At 37.8% G+C, this 23,608-nt stretch overlaps 1 protein-coding gene across 1 annotated transcript in view; it reads right to left on the reverse strand.

Moving 5' to 3' along the window:
* Nucleotides 1–154: 154 nt before the first annotated feature.
* The window catches only part of LOC124158631 (peroxisomal acyl-coenzyme A oxidase 3-like), a 38,647-nt gene continuing 15,193 nt past the window's right edge, over nucleotides 155–23,608 (reverse strand). The window contains exons 6-13 of the mRNA XM_046533820.1: nucleotides 22,007–22,122; nucleotides 21,584–21,771; nucleotides 13,058–13,180; nucleotides 10,028–10,148; nucleotides 8,836–9,069; nucleotides 5,899–6,225; nucleotides 5,442–5,596; nucleotides 155–300 (exon numbers count right to left, since the gene is read on the reverse strand). Of these exons, the coding sequence (XP_046389776.1) occupies nucleotides 202–300; nucleotides 5,442–5,596; nucleotides 5,899–6,225; nucleotides 8,836–9,069; nucleotides 10,028–10,148; nucleotides 13,058–13,180; nucleotides 21,584–21,771; nucleotides 22,007–22,122 (1,363 nt within the window). The 3' untranslated portion in view covers nucleotides 155–201. The remainder of the gene's footprint in view (nucleotides 301–5,441; nucleotides 5,597–5,898; nucleotides 6,226–8,835; nucleotides 9,070–10,027; nucleotides 10,149–13,057; nucleotides 13,181–21,583; nucleotides 21,772–22,006; nucleotides 22,123–23,608) is intronic.

The following is a 23,608-nucleotide window of genomic DNA, read 5'->3' on the forward strand; positions in this document are numbered from 1 at the left end:
TTTATACCATTGTTAAAATTACAATTATAAAAATATAAATATACATTATGTACACAATTTTTACAAACCACAATTATTTCATAAGGAGAGGTTCCAACGTTAATAATAAATTCCTTTTATCTTTCCCCATCCATTTACCTTTTAAAACGGACAAATATATCAGCTACATTCTTTGAACATCAGCATCACGTGACATTTGAGCTAGAGCTTAGCTTTTGCTGGACGAATGTCTTCCCACCATTGTGGGCGATCCAATCCTCCTGGTGTTTGAAGGAATGCAGACAGAAGATTCTTGTACACCTGAGTAAGGAGAGCACATTTAACATTAGAAAGTTGACCAAAATGATATAAAAATATGATGTTTAGGGATGCACTAATACAGGATTTTTTTCGGACCCGGATTCGGATCGGATCCTTGATTTTCAGAGCCGGATCTGTCAGATCAGATGCTTTTCAATCCAAATGCATTTTCAAATTCCTGCTACTAAAAGAAGTATTTATTCAAGTTTGTTCTGGGTACATACAATCAAAGGAATGCCTTTTAGATTTTCATACACATTTTAATATTTTTATAAACTGAAGACCATTTTTATAGGCTTTCAAGTTGTTTTTTAAAAACATTTTTGCATGCTCAGGACCTAACCTGTTACGCTTGGGTTTGGAAATGAAGATAGGAAAAATCTTTGGATAAACCACTGATTAGTGGCGTAGCAAGAGGGGGAAGTCCGGGGGTCCGGACCTCACGAAATATAGAAACTAGTGATGGGTCGGTTCGATTCCTCGATTCTCGACCAAGAACCGGAATCGAAAACGAGTACTTGCGAAGGTGAAAAATCGATTCCGATTCCAGTAGTACTTCAAACAACAAAATATACGACCGCGTTTCCAACAGTCATTTGAATTTTCGTGCCACGTAATCGTAATAACAAAACACTTATCTTCTAGGGATGTGCGAGTACTCGAAAATTCAAGTCGATCGAGTAGTTGGTACTCGACTCGAGCGTTTCGAGTAGCATTACGAATGTCGAGTCGAGTCGAGTATTTAAGATTGCAGAGCTTTCGAGGCTAGTAGGCCCAGCAATCTGCCGACAGGAAGCGCTATCATGAAACTCATGCAATAATGCTGTTATTAAAGCCGATAAGTCATTCTAATGCCTTGGCCTGGTAGTTGCAGCTTGCTGTATACACTATAGTTGTCGACGTGGGCGCCGAATACCTTTACGCCAGCCGCGGCGGCCGATCGTCTTCCTACCCAGCGCACACTGGTCCTAAATCGGAAAAAGCTGGAATAAAGTCCAAAATGACCTTTTTGGGGATAGAGACTTGAAACTTAGCGTAAATACTCATAAATCATTACCATATATAGATGTATATGACATTTTACATAAAAACGAACCTTTAGTGAGATACAGAGGCCCAAGCATGACCAATTTTTCAATGCCACGCGAGATATCGTTTTTCCTCAAAAAATCTTTGAATTTATCCAAGTGGTTTTGCGTTGGTATGAGTTTTATGGAATAAAAACGCAATATTCCTTTGATCTGGTGCTTTGCCTATACATTCAATGACTTTTGAAGATTTTGGCTCTCAACTGCCTGGTTTTACAACGCAAAATGGCCGACCCGTTTTTCACGTGAAATTTGACAAAGTAGATATTATCTTTCGTTTACGAAAAATATAACTCGGAGAATTTGAACCACAATATAAAGTAAAGATTTATAAAGAGTACTAATTAGGAATCTTGGAAAAAAGTGAGCGACGTAGGAAATAAGAGCGATTTTTCAATCGCGCGTCGAGGCTGAGCTACACGTCGCGGAACTCTAAGGCTCGGTAACTGAGACCGATTTTTCAAGTTTTTTAAAACATTAGTCTTGAAAATCGTCATTTAAAGCATATATAATGGTCTTCATTGACTTAAAACACTAAACTGACGATATTTAAAAGGATTATGTATAGATCGACTTGAACATTTAGTGCATTACTCGAGTGAAAATACTAAGGATTGGATATTTTTCGTAACCATCTCACGCATAAGAAATATGCCTCGGGTATTGAAGTAAAGTGAATAGATTAAGTCAGCATGCTTAAGAGAGAGAAAAATGAACGGTTTCCGTGGAAGTCAACAACCGATACCCTTTTTCCCTTTCCACCTTCGCCGAGGTGAGTCGCGCGGAAGGGGGAGTTTTCACACCACAAGGCTCTTTTAGCCTTTTTCATAACTGCGTCCGTCTGATGTGATATTCATTTGTAGCGTTCAGTTTCTTTCTTCAACTTAAAAAAAGCAAGAGATTTTAAGGTTGATTATATGATGTGAGAAGTATAGAATTTTTTTTGGCTCTACAAAACTAAAGTTTAGTTCTATAGTTCGTTCGCTTCGTCCACATGAATTCCATGAAGATTCAAGATCCAAAAAAATCGTTGATGTAATTTTTAATAAAAATTCCGAAGTCTCCGAAATCTTGTAATTTTGGTAGGAAAGTACTTGCCCAATCACACAAGTGTGTAGCAAAATGCAATTTTCTGCCGGCAGTAATACTGTAGCATGGAGACGTCAAAACCTGCTGGTTGAGCATGTAGAATAATTGGTTTTTCTGCTCGAGAATTTGAAAGGGCCAAATATTACATGATTCATATGCGTAGTATGTAATCTTTATTAAGCTATGAAAATTTCTGTACTCAGGCCTCTCCCTAGTAGTTTGGATACATAGATATGGTCGACATATTATGAGTGCCAATATTCTTAAGTAACTCCTATCATGTAACACCACTATTCAGGTATGTTCTGTTTTGAAATTTAGCTATTATATTTTAATTACATAGTGATGATATGAAAGATGCTTTTGTCAACTGACTCTTTCACAGAGTAATATTTTTTATTGTGGTTTTCTTGTTGCCTGGAATTAAGTGATATTTTTCTTGGAGCCTATGGCATCAGAATCGATGGAATCGGTATCGGTAGATTCGGAATCGAAATGTAAGAATCGGAATCGGGATCGGAATCGATAAAATTTTGGAATCGACCCATCACTAATAGAAACACAATTACTTTCCTTCATAAAAGGAAACAAAACATTGAAAATTCATGATTTTACAATAGATTTCTTTGAAAAATGAAGTTTTTTCTATTATGACAGTGTTAAAATTAGTTTGAAACCCTGTACTTTGTACCCTGTTTTTTTAAAAATTTCCCATCTAGTTTTGGACCCCCCCCTAACAAAATTCCTGGCTACCCCACTGCCATCGACTGAATTCAAATTTTCCACACGCAGGAGCGCACTCCCTCCGCATTTCCAGCAACAAGGATACAAATGAGGGAGTCAAGGACGAACAAGTCAGATCTTGCTTCAGTGATGTCATTGCCTTCAAAGCGAAGCCGGGCGATACATGATATATGCAGTTGGCGTTTCCAATGCGTCTCCACTTGTTTGAGGGATTAATGCTGCACTTGTTTCTTTGAAAATTGTGCTGTTTGGACAATGTTGCATATTAGTATGTATAGTCTAATTGTAAATAGAAAACTTAAAGGCAATCAATTAAAGCTGAAAAATAAACAGAAATATCGTCAGGAATGCGTCACATTTGATCTAATTCTTTTTTAAATCTCGTGCATGTCATCTAATTGTCGAAGCTATTGAGACATCTTTGGGCCCAGAAAGTCACTCACCTAGCATTTGTCATCTTGAAATGGAGAATTGAAGCAGGTAGGCCAAAAAAGGTCAGTTGGTGAGATGGGGTAAGATGAAATACGCTTCAATTGTTCTCGTGTAATTTGATATTCTCCTTAGAGGACAATGATTTATGGTCCGTGTGATTTCAGAAACAAAAAAAAAACAGAGGCATGGGCTGATGGACGGCCTACGGGGGTTTTCTGAAATCTGCGGCAAAGGTACTTTTGACGTGGTTATTATCCTACGACGCTGAGATTCCCCCCGATGATTGTTCAATCTCTTGGGAAGAGTCACTTTATGTGCCAGTTGTATTTTGCTTTTTTTATTTTCCACGGCTGAAATTCTGCTACGTAACCTCTGCGAGAGCTTTCAAACAAAACGGTTCATGAATAGGATAAGAATCGCATGCGGCGGTGCATTCGAAGAGAGAATCTGAACTCTTTCCACCCTTATGGGGCATTGCATTCACTGAAGCTATTAATTAAAATTTCGGATCCAGATCTGACGTCTTCTGCAACTTTGGCTCCGATGTATCTGATGAAGGGCAATATCCACGGATATTTGGATCCAAGCTATCTGATCCGACCACCCCTAATTATGTTACATGCTTTGCTAGGAAATTTAAATCAAATTAAATGCATACAGCTTTGAAAATCATATTGAAGCGAGAGGGCAATCTATCTCATCTTACTTGGGAATTTGGATGGATAGGTGAGATATATATCACACACAAAGGGTACATGTTAGAAGCAGAAAATAAGCTGAGAGGCACCACACACCCAAGACAACTTTAATGATAGGCTACATCATTGGAAGAAGAACTAGAGGGAAATTAAGGAAGTGCCTAAGGATAGGAAGAAATGGAGGACTAGAAAATACTTAGAATTGCTATTTTATAAATTCACCATTTTTCTAGTCCCGTCAAATTTGTTATATGGAGGATTTACTGCACTAGGATACATGGTTTCCACCTTAAATGCATGGCTCAATAATTTACTCTGGACGGAAAAAGGGATCATTAAAAGATGATTTGGGGGATTACATTATTTACCAATTGATGGCATATTAATGAGATAATTTAGATTTATAATTTACTCATTTCTTTCCTGAATTAAAATAATGTTAATCTTTACACCAATATCCTAAAGGGAACAAGTAGGCTAATAGGACAAATGAAGTACCCCTTCTATTTTAAAATGGAATGGGTAAAGAAAGCAGTCAAGAACAATCACACCTAATAGCAGAACAAACTCAGCTCCAGAAGTAACTGTAACTGCTGAGGATTCAACAAACTGTAACCACAGAGATGGTTACAACCTCGAAGCACCTTTACTTCAACCATTTTCATGTTACCACAAGCCATTGCACAATGAAACTTCCTATCAATGAATTCACTGTGACTAGAAAAGTTGCGACCTCCTGACATCAAGGTGGAAAAGAAGTCAGTATTACATGGATTGCTTTGTAGCAGGGGCAGATAAATTTTCATGTAACAGATGAGGAATGGTATAGGGGATATTGCATACAATTTTATATGGAACTAAATACCATAACATCAAAAGACTACAACCCCCTTATATACAGTAAATACGGCTGATGCAGTGTCACTGTAACATCAACAATCATTATAATCAATGTGAAATAACAGAGGTTGAATGCACAATAGAAATTTTGTATTGCGGAGCCATTTTTCCACTCATACAATTACAACTTATAATAAAATCTATAGACACAAGTTTAGTCAAAGACCAAAACAATGAAATACAGGCTTACCTCGCCATTTGAATTTCCAAGTGCAGAGTTAAGGACGAAATCTGGGGGAGAAATGGCATCAGCTAAGGCAACAGCATCTGCCTTGATCTGCGAGGACAAGGTTACAATTCCATGTCTTACGAATTCCACCAAATGAGGCCCAATAGCATAACCCCCTGTGGAATACAGATTTGCATCAGTCTATACAGTAAAATATGTCATGAAATATTTTGGAGTCAAAATTTAACTGAAAAAAGATATTGTACATTATTTCTATTCAGATATATACAGTTAAAGAGGGATGTATTCCATGAAATGAGGCCCAATAGCATAACACCTGGTCAGTACAGATTTACTACAGCCTAGATCTTACAATCCCATGAAGTATTTGGGAGTCCAAATATTACTAAAAATGTTGTGAATTATTTCTTCAGAGAGAGAGAGATTCAATTAAATATGGACGAACAGGATATAATACCTTCATAAAAGGTTGCCAAATGAGATTCCAACTTGCATAGACCAAACAATACGCACAGCTTTAGCAAAACTGAGCGGATTGATGGATCCTGCTGCTCCATGCACTTCTTCCAAAAGGCAGAAATCATGAAGTGCTCCACATAAGCCAGAGACAGAGGGTGAGCAAGATATGCCTGGGTGTTGTTCCTAGCCATAAATGCATTGGCTTTTTCATCCTTCACAAACGATGCCTCACTATCCCCAGAAGGCTTGGACATATATCGGTCATATGCCTTCTTTGTGCATTCCAAAAGATAGCAGATAAGCCATTGGTACATCTCCAAGATTGCTGGAAAAAATTTTTACCCATTAAACATGAAAAATATATTTATAGACAACCTATTACCCACAAAAGTACATACCAGTAATGGTGCAATAAAATCCATTTCAAACTAAATTGTATTTTTTTAACTTGAGTAAGTATACCCAAGGAAAAAATTTGCAGATGTGAACATGGAAAAGATCGTGCAGAGTATTTCACTCCAGAGGGCGCACTTAATTTACTGCTACGTGCTACTAGTGGGCATAGCGCGGCATTTATACTGCATATAGTAATCGCTTATCAAACGTAGAGAAACGTGCAGTTTTGAAGGACAATACCTGGTCAATAATCAACATCTGTCTTGCCGATTAATTTCCATTACCCTAAGGGCCTGATTTTTCAAAAATCATCTTCAGATTCTATTATTGGGTTATTGCAATTGAAAATTATATTGGTGTCAAAACTGCTGATTAAAAAATTCAAATGAGTATGTACATTGTTGGACTAAAGGCGGATAGAAGAAATCGGAAATGCTTATAAGTGAAGAGTGCTAAAGGAGAGGAAGAGGGGAAGGAGCGTGCTCCCTCCGCCTTTCACGCAATGAGACTACGGGCAAAGGAGAAAAGGAAGAACACCTCCGATCTAGCACGTGATGTTGTTGCCTTCAAAGCGAAGGGGCGAAGACGCAGCAATGTGATATACGCAGTTTGAGTTGCCTGAAGATTCCAGTCCATCTTGTCTTGTTTTAATGCGCTCATGCTACGCTTGTTTCTTCCGAAATTGTGCTGTTTGGACTATTTTGAATATTAGCAGCCTTGTTGTAACTATAAATCTTTGTGTCAATAAATTTGAGCTTAAAAAACTAAAATGCTGTCAGATATGCGTCGCATTAGGTCTCATTCTTTTTTGAACATCATGTGTGTCATACAATCATACAATTGCTGAAAGCTATTGAGATATCTTCGAGCTCAGTAGGTGACTCACCTAGCATTTGGGCTTCAGAAACTGGGAGAATTGAAGCAGGGAGACCAAACAAGGTCAGTTGGTGAGACGGGGTTGGGATGAAACAAGTTTCAATTGTTCCCATGTAACTTGATATCTTCCTTTGAGGCAAGTGATTTATGGCCTGTGAGTTCTCGGAAAGGAAAAAAAATCAGAGGCATGGGCTGATGGAGGGCCGGGGGTGATTTTGTGAAATCTACGCCGTGGTTATTATCTTACAGCCGAGAGATTGTTGTTCAATCTCTTGGGAAGATTCATGCTATGTGCCAGTCGTGTTTTGCTTTAAAGTTTTCCATGGCTGTAATTCTATTGCAATACTCCTACGAGAGCTTTTGAAAAAAAATGTTCATGAGTAGGACAAGCATCATAGTGCAACGGTGTATGCGAAGAGAGGATCGGTACTCTTGCTACTCCCTCTTATGGGACGTTGCATTCACGAAAGCATTGATTGAAAATTTCGGATGCATATTCAATTTCTTGGACGAATTTGGATCCGAAGTACTTTAAGGTGAAGGGCATTACTCGTGGATATTTGGATCTGAGATATCCGATCCAATCGTCCCTAGTAAGCATCATAAGGTTAAGACAACAAGTGAATAACTACTCATCTCTGAGCACCATACATATAGTGTAAATTTAGCTGAAAAACGCCGCCGTGAATTAATAGTATTGAAAGTGGAAATTTTGATGACTGTCGAAATTCCAGGCATAAGTCTGCAACACCATGTGATAGGATAAAAAAAATGCCGAAAAGTTGTTTTCTTTAGCTCCGATTCTCAAAGTAGGGGTGCACCTATTACACGCACTTATATGGTACTTTCTTGCCAAAGTTACAATATTTGGGAACCTTGGGAATTTTTATTAATACATAGTTGTATCAACAATTATTATGTGTCTTGAATTCTCATGGAATTTAAATGGACGAAGTGAACGAACAATAGAACTTAGTTTAGAGTTTCATGATAGCACTTCTGTCAGCAGATTGCTGGACCTACTGGCCTCGACAGCTCTGTTACCAAAACTACTCGACTTGACATTCGTAATGCTACTCGAAGCACTCTAGTTGAGTACCAACTACTCAACTCGATTTTTTGAGTACTCGCACATCCCTAGTATTTAGTATTACTTCCACGAAATCATTTACACACTTTGCAATGAAAGTCAAAATTAAGATTCACACTTCCATTCAAAACAAGCTATTTTCTTTCACTGTCAAAAAGGACAAAGATATTCCCTTTCCCGCCAGTTAACACACAATCTCCTCACAATTTCAAAAATAATATGTAACAAAATTTGATTGCATAAGTCATTATTTTCATCATGAACTGTGTAATCTTTGAAGTTCATGTTGGTGAATAGCTAAGTGATGAATATGGACAATGGAACACTTTAGCCCAGCGGTTCCCAAACTTTTTCTTTCCGCGACCCATTTTAGCTCATTCTTTTTAGCCGCGACCCCCTAAAAATGGTCGTCCAAGTTTAAGTACGTTGTTCACCATATTATTAGTATCTCGCGACCCCTTTCCGAACGGCCTACGACCCCCAAGGGGGTCGTGACCCCCACTTTGGGAACCGCTGCTTTAGCCTAATCAATTAGTGTCATAATGTGCATAATTTGAGCACCACAAGTGATACCTTCTGGATTCTCGACTTCCGCAGGTGAATTGAAGTGAAACCTTCTCTTCAGAATGGTTACAAAATTTTTTAGAAAAGAAATTGATCCCAATGGAGAAGATATGGTAGCTTTGGACTTGACTGCAGACCAGAGTTGTAGCAACCAATTACTTGTCTGCTGAAGGAGGACATTGTTGTCGCCTTCATAAGTGCAGTTGGCATCATTATCATTTCGCAGATTCCCAAATCCTGCACCTGCAAGAGGGCATAAAAAATATTTAGTTAAATTAAAAATTTAAGTTTAGGGCATTAAAAATGTTTAGTTAATTCAAAGCCAAGGAAAAGTTACTCCTGACACAAGTAATGTGAGTATGAAACCAATCTGTACTAATTAAAATTCTAAAAACTAAGTTAATGAATATAACATGAACAGCTGATTTTACTTAACCGCCCAGTAGACATATGGGCTGTGAAGCCAATCTCTTGTGTGCACTTTAGCATGCCAGAATGATTTTTTTCCAAGATTCAGTAAGTACAAACAGGCCCTTCCTTTAGGGACAAACCGCATATAAATTGGTGCATTTTTGAAAAACTTTCATCATGGAAACTGGCAATGCCTTGAGCTAAAATGGTAGCCCACATGCCTACGGCAGCACTTAATAGTAATTTAACAATCAAAAATTTATCCAAATGTCAATTATCCAATCTTTGGATTATTTGATTTACTGTTTATGTCTGAATATAGCCCCCTTTTTTTTCCAAAAATGGCCGAGGTAAAAGTAAAGGGGAGGACAATATTCAAACGCATTTTTTTTTACTTTTCCCGAAACTGAAGCCTCAAAATTAGGGGAAGAGACTATATTTAGAGAAATACGGAATTTTACTCTCTTAACACCAATGAAAAATATGTCAGTGTAAGAAACAAATACTTCAAAAGATTAATAATGAAAAAAGTTAATGAGGAATAAATGCCAGCATCAACTATTTGTTGATGTAGTAGAAACATATGATATACGTATTTCCATTCTACAAAGGGATGTCATCCATTACTACCATTACATTAGTATATTTGCCATTTGAGTTTTTTGATCAACCAACCTTAATTGATCAATCATCAGCATAGGCAATTGAGAGTTAGTCACTAAGCATAAAATACCGCATAAAATACCTAAAACCCTTATATTTAATGATCAGCAAACTTAGTGAGTCATACATTTTAAATAGCCATGTCCTCCGCAAGCTTCTCTGCATTCTTGAATTCCTTTCTGAGCAGTCCAACTGCACAGTGGTTTAGCAGATGAAAGCAGCCCATGCAATTCAATTGCAAGGCTTTGCTGTGAGAAAAAAAGTCACAAATGATTATTTTTTATTGTAAGGAGAGAGGAAGATGGAAGTCATTAGATTGCACTTAAGATAAATATTTTAAAATATTTAGTTGTGAGCCATTTTGCCTTTTCCCTAAACATTCAAGGCAAAGAGGCTGTATGCAAGCTGATAAGCATCACATTGAGTAATTGCAATTGAGAGATTGCAATGAGTGAGGTATGAATTAAATCAAAACAATCAAACCTCATAAAAATAACCTAGTAAGAAAACATGAAACAAATGTGGTTGGTCCGCATGGCTCTTAAACATGAGTGTAAGAAGAGTTTATACTACAAGGCACATCTCGTGTAATGGGGGATGCATATGAATAGGATTTCACGGATGTCATTTCATTATAATGAGGATATGTATCCAAGATTAGAACATTATAGTGTATTTTGAGCAACGCACCCAATTCAGTAAACTCATGAACGTCTGAAAATAAAAATGTATATGATAATAAAAAAAATTAATGCTATGTAGCAACATCATTTAATGTGTTTTTACTAGGAATGGACGGTTCTAGGATTTTTTTCCAGATTCGAAAGTTCCTAGATTTTTGGAGCCGGATCTTCGCATATTTTCGGATCCAAATACATCTTTAATTGTCTGCTATAAAACGAAGTAATTATTCAAGTTTCTTCTGGGTATATGCGATCAAAGGAATGCCATTTAGATTTGCATACACATTTTAATATTTTAACTGATTAAAAATAATTTTTATAAGCTTTCAAGTTATTTGACAGTACGTATTCAAATTTTCCTCACGCATTTTTTCCCCGAATTTTGTCATTTTCTCAATCAAAATGTTTCCACACAATGAAATTTTTTACCAATATGTATATCATTGAATTAAATTACAACCTGGAACATAATAGGGTGGTTTCTTACCTTTTTTAAATTGCCTAAATTGAAAGAGTATCACTCCTGGAGTATGTATTTCACGCTTTTACATTTTTGAATGACAATATCTATGTTTCGAAATTAAATGAAAAGTGAAAATTTTCAAGCGTGCGAAAATGTGACGGCTAAGCATGAATGCTGGGAAAAGTCTGTAAGACCTCATTCTGGTTCCGGCTGCCGCCATGTGGGGCCATCTTGGTGCGAGGCTATGAGCGCCAATACGATGCAGGCTGCTAGCAGGGAGCAGAGTATCCTGCTAGCAGGTAGCGCTTGGCTTAAATTAGGATTATTAATACCCTATCAAACGAAAGAAACTTTCGGACCATAGGCAATTTTAACAGGTAATTATTAAAAAATGTTTCCCTGAGCTCTGTGCCACATGCATGCATTAATAATCTCAGACGATGTAAAACTCCTTGACTACTCATATAGAATCTAGGTCCCTGTGACGTCACATGGAGTAGCATCACATGGGTGCCAATCTGACCTTTTTCAAATGAGGTTAAAATTGACCATTAGCATTCGTCTAAACTGGGATTTATAAAACCAAATGATTTGTATATTATGAATACACTAATGTTGGGTAACAAAGCGCAATCAATGCCTTTCATTTTATTTGATGAAGGAAACTACCCTATTGACACTGTCTACAATAACATTGACTTCACGTGCGACAAGGTGCGGGAACATAATGAGACCACAGCTCAGCGATCTCGAGAGGAAGGGGTGGGTAGCAAAGGCGCATAAAGGAGAGATGGAGAGGAAGGAGCACGATCCCTCCACCTAGTCTTTCAAGCAATGAGAGTATCAAGGACAAACATGTCAGATTGTGACGTCGTTGTCTTCAAAGCGAAGCAGGGCGGTCGGGCGAGCTACATGATGTAAGCAGTTGGCGTTTCCAGTACGTCTCTAATTGTTTTGAGGGGGCTATCTATGCTTGTCTCTTTGAAATATAAAATTGAGGATCCAGATCCAATGTCTTCCGCGACTTAGGTTCCGATGAAGGACAATATCTGCAGATATTTGGATCCGAGGTATCTGATCTAACCATCCCTAATTTTAACCTATGTGGTTATTTCAGTCATAATAACATTTTCACGGAATATATGATAGACTTGGAAATATTAAACTCCTTAAACCAATACCAACAGATTCATTGAGGATATGAAGGTGGCTTAAGAGAAACACCACGGATGGATGGAAAATCGGTGTAAATGCACTTTTGAGTTGGCTAATTAGGTTTACTATGCAGTTACTCCAATTATTGTACAAATAAATCACAACATAACACTCCTCAATGAATTGTGGCCACAAAGAAGGTTTGAAGAAGAATAACTGCATTAAAAATGCAAGAATACATAGGTAGGAATCTTTGCTTTGTGCACATCAAAACTAGCACACCCAAAAATTGAAAAAAACTACCAAGAGTTGCCAAAAGAAAGATACAACAAAAGAGATTCACTCATGCCAGAAGTGATGAAGCACACAAGGCTTAATTGGGTGCAGCACTTAACCTTCAAAGCTCTTATAAGATGTTTATTCAATAACGTCAGGTACCTAGTATCAAGATACCCTGTCTAAACACTTGCCATCCCAGAATGAACACCAATAAAAAAATTTCTTTACGACAATTCTCAGAAAGCTTTTTATTTACATTACACCCACAAGTAAATGATCATATTTCCTCTAGAATGGCTCATGTTCCTCTAGAGAAAAAGAAGATCTTCCCAATTAAGTAACGAATGATAACATTCAGGGATGGGTGTGTGCTATGATGATTGCGCACCTTACCAGGGTGATAACATATGGAACCACTAGACACATTTAAGTGATACATAGATTTCTAAGCAATAGCCAAGATAATACCATAAACATTTAAGCAGCAAGGCTGAAAGTAAGAAGCATATTAACTCACTAATGGCAACTAAATTCAAGATACCTGATACACTAACAATAAAATTGAAACATGACATACCAGTTCATGTGAGTCATCCTTCATAGTGCTGGAAATCGCTACCTGAATAAACTTCTCAATGATGATATCGGAAAACACTTTTATCACATAAGATGATGCCAAGTAAGGAATCAATCGCCATTGCTAGAAATGTAAGGGAAACAAGAATTAATTTTTAGAAACTTAACTACAACCACTACTATGAAGCCAAGTAAAATAACATAACGTACGAAAAATCCACAGAGAAAAAATCATTCGCCTTGACCGGGATTCGAACCCGGATCCCTCGATTTCCGGCCGAGTGCTTTAGCCAGTTAAGCTACCGAGGCGTCATTCTTCCCTGTGGAAATTTGTGGACTATACCGGCGCTATTTGTGGACTATACTATGACGCCTCGGTAGCTTAACTGGCTAAAGCACTCGGCCGGAAATCGAGGGATCCGGGTTCGAATCCCGGTCAAGGCGAATGATTTTTTCTCTGTGGATTTTTCGCACAATTGTGCATTGCGGGTGACTCCCGTAAAAGTTATCACCGTGGCTAGTCCCGGTATACTTAAATTCGTCAAGAGAGAACACCTATATGTGTTCAAAGTTCGGACCTTACTCTCCGGCTGTGGCGCCGTGCGCACGATTTGGACTGCTCGTCGCATAATATGCTCAGCAGTCCATACCACCTTGTCCGGTATAGTCCACAAATTTCCACAGGGAAGAATGACGCCTCGGTAGCTTAACTGGCTAAAGCACTCGGCCGGAAATCGAGGGATCCGGGTTCGAATCCCGGTCAAGGCGAATGATTTTTTCTCTGTGGATTTTTCGCACAATTGTGCATTGCGGGTGACTCCCGTAAAAGTTATCACCGTGGCTAGTCCCGGTATACTTAAAAAAACATAACGTAAGTTTTTTTATCAGTGAGATGAAATGGTGTGTAAGTAATCCTATTTTTTTGTTCATTATTTACCATATCAAACAAAAATTCAACAATGTTACTTGACTTACTTTAATCGCTACAACAACTGCACCAATGAGAAATGATATTTCATGAGAATCTATAGCATTACAAAGAGGAAATAATATAATAAAATGGATGTATCCTTCGTCTTTCAGGAATCTATTACAATAACTATGTTCACATATTTATTTTGGGGCTGGTATTTAATTTTCAATCAAGAAAAAATATTGCCTATCTCTTCCTTAGCCAATACTCTCCTCCTCAAATCAGTTTCATTTTGCCACTTGGCATTCTGCTCTGCGAGTGTATTCCTCATCAACACCAGCCATGTAGCCAGGTCAACACATCCATCGTTGTAAGTGTAGGAAGTCTTTGTCATCCTAGAGAATGCTTTAACCTTCAAGGACATTATTGCTTGCAATGTTGGAAAGCGAATCATTGTACTCTTTGAATGAACCTTCTCTCCCTCTCTAAGCTATTTCTAATTGGCTCTTCTCATAATTACTCCTGCATATATTTTAAGAAAGTTTTACCAAGCTAGAGAACCTTCGGAGTTATGTTATAACCGCCCATAACAAAGATTTTTGCGTGATGCCAGAATTCCTTCACCTCACAAACCACCTCTGCTGTACTTTGACCCAGGGTTCTCTTCTGAGTAAGGTGCTTGTATAGCGAGAGCACCTGTTTCCAGGAGGACAGCTTATTCCTTGACGATTGGTGTATCTCAGATCCTAGCAGAAAATATTTTTACTCATGATTTCATTTATTATTATAAGAAAACATATTACCTAGGTTACCCGGAATGAATTATTTCATTCTTGTACCATCTTGTCAGTATGGCAGTGCTACCCTGCACACATGTCACCAATACTCTCACAATCCCTGGTGCTACACCAAAATTTGTCAATTTTGGGGGCCATGAGTGACCTCTAAATACTGTCTGGTTAGGCTGAAATTTTATGTGGGTGATTTTGTAACAGCACAATATGATATTGCAGCACATATTAAAAAAAAAAGGCAGCACCCTAATGCACATTGCTATTAATGCCCTGGAGGGGCTAAGCTTACCTAAAGGCCACTTTACACGGGGTACATATAGCATATGTTAGAATTGCATTGATTTCTCATTATGGTATGCAATTGCACTAATGCACGAACGAAATTAGAACAGGGGCTATTTTGCCATCTTAAGGCCTGGTTACACGGTACATTAATACGTACAAGTTCATGTACTTTTGTGTGAATGATTTTGGTGGACCGGAACGGAACATGTACAAATGCATGAACCAAATTAAGGCCTGTTTACACGATACATTAACACATACGAGTTAATGTACGTTTGCGTGAATGATTTTTGTGGACCGGAACAGAACATGTACGAATGCATGAACCAAATTAGAACAGGTTCTATTTTCTATGCATGCATTCGCACAAGTTGGGTGGTTACACAGTGCATTTTGTCGTTCATTCTCGCGTTCATACATTTAGGCATTAACCCGTACGTGTTAATGTACAGTGTAAACAGGCCTTTAGAAGAGGTGCTATTTTCCGTTCATGTATTCACACAAGTTGGGTGGTTACACGGTGCATTTTCGTGTTCATTCACGCGTTCATACATTTAGACATTAACCCGTACAAGTTAATATATCGTGTAACCAGGCCTTTACGTCCATGCATTCTTGCATGCGTTCTAACAATTCACCACTTTACACAATGCAATTTTGACTGCACGTTGGTACATACATTAGATTGAGCAATTACCTGCCCCCATTCTGCGTAAAATGCCCTGAAGAACCCCAGCAATGCCCATGAACAACAATGACAAAAAATTAATATATATATATTATGGGAATAAAAATTATTACGGTATACCGATGCAAGCCTGACTGGTTCCAAAACTTTTAAGTCATTTTCTGATCACGAAGCATTCTAAAATTGATAGACTGAAAAACAATGATGCTCATTTACACAAGCGTTAAAAAGGAAATGAGGTACTCCCGGATTCCTGAGGAGGATTCATCAACTAGCCCCCATTTTTTAAAATGCCAGTGTACTCTGGGGAATGACACAGTGTCGAAACATGTCAGGTTTGCCATAAATATGCAGTGTGAAATAGAAGATGTTATCATTTTCAATGTACCACCTCACCTAAATTGCAATTTCAAAAGGTATATCACCTGTATCAATTCAAAGAATAAAATTTTTATGACATAGTACATGAATTGATCATGTAACAAAACTGATCAGATTTTCACGGTGGCAGTTATTTAAAATTAACCAACTGTCCCTAATACAAATTCCAACGAGTGTATAGCAAGAGCAGATTAAGTTTGTTGGAAATTTGTAAAAATAAATGGGGTGATCATTAACACCAAAGGATAAATTTACACTTCGGGGTTAAACAACAGGGCAGGAATCTCACCTGACAGGCGGGTATTATGATAGAAGCTGTTCTAAAAAATTGATAAAGAGTTTCTGAAAATCTGACAAGATCAATTTTTAACTTATTCCCGGCTACCTGAGAAATCATCAACCCTAGCTTCCAGCATGCCGCACGTGGGATAGTTGCGACTACTGACGTTGGTACAGATTGAACAACCATTTTGCTTCACTGAGGTCAACCAAACTGAGGTACAGTCGCTTCAAGGGGTGTAATATTCGTGGTCGCTTGCTGAACTTTTACTGCAAAGCTTGTGGCGCCATTTACAAGGGCTTGTAGAATTAAATTACTCAGGTTAGACCCGCTGAGCACTGACTTAATAGAATAGGCCGATAAAGACGATGCCAGAATAGCCTGATAAAGAGGAGGTACTTATCCATTATCTGTTTGAGCAACTTAAAGTGTGTACTCCGGTGTGCTCATTCTCTACATTCTAATCATAGCAATCTAATGAGTATTATGTCCGAATACGTTAAACAATTTTTGTTTTCACTGTATTGCTGAATATGTTCATTCAAGAAATGTTTGTATCGTTCTAATTCGTGCACAACATTTTTGTCAATCGTAAAGGTCGTGAATACGCACGGCACACACACTTTCAAAAGTTTTGATAAAAGCTTGAGGCGCCACTTCCGCTTTTCGTCCGAAAATCATTTTTCCTTCGACGCTTCGACCCACACATGTTGGAAGTGTTCATGCGGTTCATGCCTTCGACATTCTTGGCGATGCTGTGTATGGAAAATATTACGCTTCTGCTTGAGTATATCTTGGGTGTATGGTAGTTGGATACGTCCACTTCAAGGGTGAAATTAGTTCATTATTGTAATTTTTTCAATGTTTCGATTTATGTCGGATGCAATGATAAATTCGTGTGGATTAAGTGCGTACTTGCCCCAGTATCTTGATGTTGGGTTGTGTTTTGTATTATGACTGGCTACCCGGCTAAACAAGCAGATTCGATGGCCTAAATGGAGAACATGTATTGCTGTAAAAGTGATGGTTATTGGACCGGGTGCCCATCGTGGGATACTGTGATACTGTACTCGTTAATGTTTTCAGCTCGTTCACAAGTTTTGTACACGTTTTTGTCTTAAATTCGCAGCAATTACATGATACACTTTATTTATGGCAATGAGTCATATTGCATTCAGAATTTTGGCAGAAGTTGACCTATCATTATAAAAGCCTGCATTTTAAGGGTTTGCATAAGAGGGTATATGGTATAGCCTGGCGGTAAATAGTGGATGACAACACCACGTTGACGCTAACGCATAGTTTAAAGACTTCCTGTTTCCACGGTACATTAACTCGTACAAGTTTAATTTCTAAATGTATGAACGCGAAAATGCACCATGTAACCACCCAAATTGTTCGTATGAATGAACAGATAATATAACTTGATCTAATTTGATTCATGCATTCGTACACGCTCACGCCCACCGAAATTGTTCATGTAATCAGACATTAAATCGTACGTGTTATTCTATCCCGTATAAAGGCCTTTAGAAACTTTTAATTCTATTTTGATTAATGTTGGTTTTAATTATTTGCTTGCATTCATTTACAGCGCACTTGCCTCGGTTTTCTCTGTTGGAACGTAAGCCGTATTTCTGCTTTTGTGCGAAAATTGCCGTATCATTTTATTTACTGGGAGAAAAATTAGAGATGATTATGCATAAGGGTCCTCTATTCTTTGTATTATTTGCGATTTCATTGTGTACAGGACCCTTTCTATGTTCTGTGATAGTAGTCTAGGTGATTAAATAGAGATTTGGTTAGGTGGCTGCCCAAAAGATGCAGACAGAAATAATATACATACATACTGTAATTTGTTGCATACTTTGCCCCTTAGTAGTGGTATTAATGGCACCTTCAGGACATGTTCGTTTCTAACGAGTGTTTATCGGATTATCTTTGATCGTGATTTGGCAAATATCGGTATTTTAACAGTTTGTAAATGTTTCAAGACCAAAGAATGAAGATAGTTTATGTACTAGTCTCCCATTTTCTATTTAGACGGATATAATGAGTGCAAGAAACAGGATGATGGCATCATCACACATATTGAACACTTTCACTCTTGATTTCTTTGTTGCTTACTATGTCTAAGCTTCATTTCCATAGAGAAACATGCTCCATGTGTAGCATTGGCTGAATTGCTTCCTTACTTCTAAGCCTGTATTATCAGATGTAAGAAAATTATTCTTTTTGTAGAAAGCTCTCTTCACAGGTACTATTGTACAACTGTATCTCTTGCTTCATCCAGCATCGGTAATTCTGCTTCCTAGGTAACACAATATTCAATCTCTTCAAGCTTTTGTTTCCCTTGGTTGATGTTTGTCCTAGCCTCCTCTCTTACGCTGCATACTAATATCTTACTCTTCTTTTTGTGGAGTTTCAGCATATATCTGGCCATTGTCCTTTCCATATTTTTCAAAGTCTTTTTTAAATCTTTCTCAGTCTTGGCTATACTCATTCTTTCTCCATGGATATTGACACCCAAAGCCTTGATTTCATTGATGGCTTTCTCGATAAAAACATTAAAAATTACAGGGGACAATGCACACCCTAATCTCACTCCTTTTCCTATTCTTGCTTCTGCACTGTTGGGTCCTCATTTTATCATGGCCATTTGGTTTTTATGCAAACTGTGCCCAATTCTATGATCATTGTAGAGCACTAATTTATTTCATAATTCTATGCATTGAATTCCATTCCATCTCATCAAATGCCTTCCACGAGTCAACAAATGCTATGAATGTTGCATTATTCTTCTCCATTCTCTTCTCTAAGAGCAGCATAAGAGCCGTAATTGCTTCTCTTGTCCCCTTGCTCCGAATTGGTCCTCATCGAAGAATTTTTCCGCTTTTCATTCTATTCTCCTGTAGATGATTTTAGAACTATTAGCCAAATGCACTTCTCTGCTCTCTTCTTTTTGGTTATAGGAATGATGATGTTCTTCTCGAAGTCACTTGGTAAATCTCCTCTTGTTTGCACATTACAGATAATTATACAGTTGAGTTAAAGCCTTCTCCCCAGCATTTACAATAAGCTCTGCTGGAACATTATCTATATCTGGGGTAATCTTTTCATCTCTTGACTTTGCCTTCGTTTTCAATCAAAATATTACCATACTTGTCCCTTATGGCATTACATCTCGTACTGCATTCCTCGAAATGTTTCCTCATTATTCTGTAGGCCGCTTCCACTTCCTCTAGTACGAGTACAAAGTTATTTTGCACATCCTTCCACAGGTAAAATAACATACTGGAGGCATATAGAATAGGTGTGTTATGTGCATGGAACGTCAGCAAATAGTTTAAATTCAACTGATTCAGGCAGAATGTAGTTGAAGTTCAACATATTGAAATAAAAGGTAGTTGCACTTTTCTACACTTATTTTAATACATATGTATTTATTTTTATTTATTTATTTATTTATTTCACACACCACCGAAAACAGCACTATTCGGCCTTTACATCGGGGTTGATAACATTTAACAATCACAAACATCCATGCCTTGGGTAAGGGTAACTTACCCAGGCGGGACTCGAACCCACGACCTTTGGTTTGGCAGGCGAGGACTTTACCCCGCCGCCACCGAGGCCGGCAAAGGGCCATCTCTGGTACAATACACCACAATACATGGTAACATAACATTTAGTATACATTTGAGGAAGAGATGGGGAGGATTTGAAAAGTTTGAGAAACAGAGGGTGGGAATCAGACGTACAGTGAGGAGACAGAGAAAACAGACAACTAAAGAGATACAGTTAAGCTTAAGGTAGAAAGACGGACACTGGGAAAAGAACCACAGCAACAGGAAGCCAGGGTTCCCACTCAATCTAAATTATAAAATTCACGGTTTTTTCCAGGTTCTCACGGTCTAAACTGTGTCAAATTCACGGCCTATTGATGAGCCATCTTAGGAAGAAATATTGATCACATAGCAACACCGGCCGCACGTTAACTAAAAATATATTGCAAACGCAGCAATGAAAGAGCTCTTATGACGTCGCCTATCAATAGCAAAATTTAGGGCTGGCTAAAGGTTGTGAGTGGGAAAATGCAGGGTGGCAGGGAAGTGAAAAGGTGTCTGATTTCTCGCCAGGGTTGATGATCACTTTGGTTAATGGTCCTCCAATCACAGCCTTAAGGTCTGTGTGTCATCATGGCACACGGACCAATAATTGCACTTCAAATACACGTGTGCAAATAAATGCATGGACAGTGTCTGCGAGTGACTGACCTTGAAATATGATCGTCAAATCGATTTTTCTTTTGATCCGTCAATCGTAGATCTACAATCAAGTTTGATAGGTTTTTAAGGTTTTACGAAAAATTTCACGGCTATTTCCCGGTTTTTTCGCGGTAGATGAAATTCACTATTTTAGGGTTTTCACGGTTGAGTGGGAACCCTGGGAAGCCAAAGGGATTGAGAAAAATAGAAAGGGCAGGGTGAAAGAAAGGCCGCATGTCAATAGAAATGGAGAGGTGGGAGTAAGTAGCAAGGCAAAGAAGAGGTGGGAGAGAGAAGTTCTCGAAAGGGTAACTATTAAAGGATTGAGGATAGAAATAGTAGGAGTTCGGGGAAGGGATGAGTACATACACAGTACCATTACTCACCTAACATCAAGCAATAATACTGCCAACTGAAAACAATTTTTTTGCATATTTAATATGAGGCCCTAAGGATGCTTTATTTAAAAAATATGTTGGTCAACCAAGCTTGAGAATCATGTGACCAAACCCTCGAGAACTTAACAAAATATATATGAAAAGAGAAGTGGACAATAAAACTAATATTTTTTTAGCTTGATCAGAAAGAGAATTTTGATTGATTTGTCAGAATGGCTGCTGAGCCAGTCCTGATGAGTATTGGGTAGTCAGTTCATTTCCATTTCTTTAGGAAAAGTAAATATGGTTTCACTATTAGTTTGCTACTATTTCACTATTAGCATGCTAACAATTAATGACAACAAATTTCAAGGATTATGCGCTTTATGTTCCGGATAATGGTATAGAAACTAAAATGATGAGGAATGGGGTAGTTAGAGGAATTGCATATGTAGTAGGATCCTGAAATAGGTCAATATAAGTGAGAGAATTAGATGGGGTCTCCTTGAAATTTCCTCGTAAATATTTAAGAAAAACTTACTTGCAGTTGGTATTCAATCACAGGCAGTTCTGTGGGCAAAGCAGCACTTGAGTTGGATGATACTGGAGGGCCAAACTGTCTGCGCACAGCAGAGTACCGTATGGCTATTACAATAGCTTTTGAGAGATTTGATGAACTCAAAGTTACAATGGCCACTCTTCCAGCAGATAAAGAACCAAGTGAAGCCCCTGGAAGGATGGTTTAATTAAATGTCAACTCTCCTGCACCATGACATCAGCAAAATGTTTCCTTTAGTGAAAATGGTCCTACATAAGGGACCTATACATTGTGCGAACCTCTAAGGATAACCTCCTTACATATTTTATGACAACTATGCATCTTTTAAATAAATATTATTTTCTCACCTGGTGATGGAATAAAATCATTAAATTTAAAGGTGAATAAAATATATCTGACCCTCACCAAATCTTTTCTGGGGATCTCTGTAAGGAGTTCTATAGATCCCCAAATCATCCACTCCACCTGTTTTATCCAAGAGGCAATCTTTTGGAATCCGATAATGGTTAAACATCAGGAATCTGAAACAAATTAAAGACTAATAATAATATCCCAACAAAAATTCTGGATAATTCTTACATTCAGAAATTACTTAGGCACCAGATATTCAACCATTAAGAAAATATTAACTCAGATCAAGACTTATGCCATGTAAATATTAAATCTATGATAATTTATTGACCATAACCCAATGAATGTGCATTATGCAAAAGTCAAAAATATATTGTGTGATAGATTTAATGTTTCGGTTCACAATGAATTTAGTCCTGGAGCTATGAAGTTTATTGAATAAAAATACTGAAATACCTTCTTAATGATAATTTAAGGAATTATATTATTCAATATATGTAATACATAATAACTATTTAGCACATGAAATTATATCCCATTAAGGTGAGCCTATACATGTTTAAAAAAGATGGGGATGATTTTTTCCACATCTAACCAGCAATAGAAGTAATGCAGGGAACCTTTTAGCAGGGTTATAAATATTTACATTTATAATAAGGGGCAGGGGGTAATGACCCATAACCCCATTGCACAGGCTAACTATAACCTCCATGCATTTAGCCCTTTCAAGACAGCCGAGTTTTCGTCTTAGCATGACTGCTGTACTGAGCCCCAAAAGACTTCTGTCTCATGGTATGGAGCATTTTTGGAGGACATTCGTAAAGAAGGGTCTCCCGGATAATCACACGCTTTCAGCTCCAACCTTTTTTGACTCCCCATTATCACCGACTCCGAGGGTAGTTGTGCTCCCTCCTTTCCGGATTTACGGCCATACCTGTGATATTGGTTCGCGGTCAACTTATGGATTCCTTATTTGTATTTGGCATATGGATAATTGTTGTTTGCACGTAAACTGCAGACTATGAATTGAATTCCTCATTTTTTTCTGAGGATTGTCAAATTTTAAACGAAGTTCTAAGGTCAATATTAACGCATTTAATGCAGCAACAATTTCCATATTGGTGTTTATACAGAATTGGAGATATAAGTTAATATTTATCGTAGAATTTCGTTTAAAACTTGTAAATGCTGCTCAAAAGACAAAGAATTCAATTCTTAGTTTATATTTCTTGAGAAATGAACAAATATTTATTTCGAAAACTGACTGGATAAACAATTGTATGACTGCTATCCCTTACCGCTAAGAGGGGTAATAAAACACAAGGGCTCAGGGTACCTGCTCCCGGATTCCGAGGGTAAAACCTAAACCCCGCAGCATTGGGTCCCGAGACAAAGACAACATAAACCCGCAACCGTCATACACGGTGGGGAGCTAGAAAATGTATTTAAATGGCTTTTGTTTTCTTGGTTAGGAAAATCTCGGATGGAAATATACGGATTTCGTCTCCCGAGTCAAGAAATGTCCACACGTATATTTATGTCTTTAGTAGGGAAAAGGTTAAAGAATTGAAGGTAGAAGGTTCTACAGATGTTGCAATTTAGTCAAGAAGCAATTTATCCCATTATGCTCAGGTATAGAGAATACAAACTACATCT

Source organism: Ischnura elegans, chromosome 5 (assembly GCF_921293095.1).
Source record: "Ischnura elegans chromosome 5, ioIscEleg1.1, whole genome shotgun sequence".
NCBI classification, from domain to species: domain Eukaryota; kingdom Metazoa; phylum Arthropoda; class Insecta; order Odonata; family Coenagrionidae; genus Ischnura; species Ischnura elegans.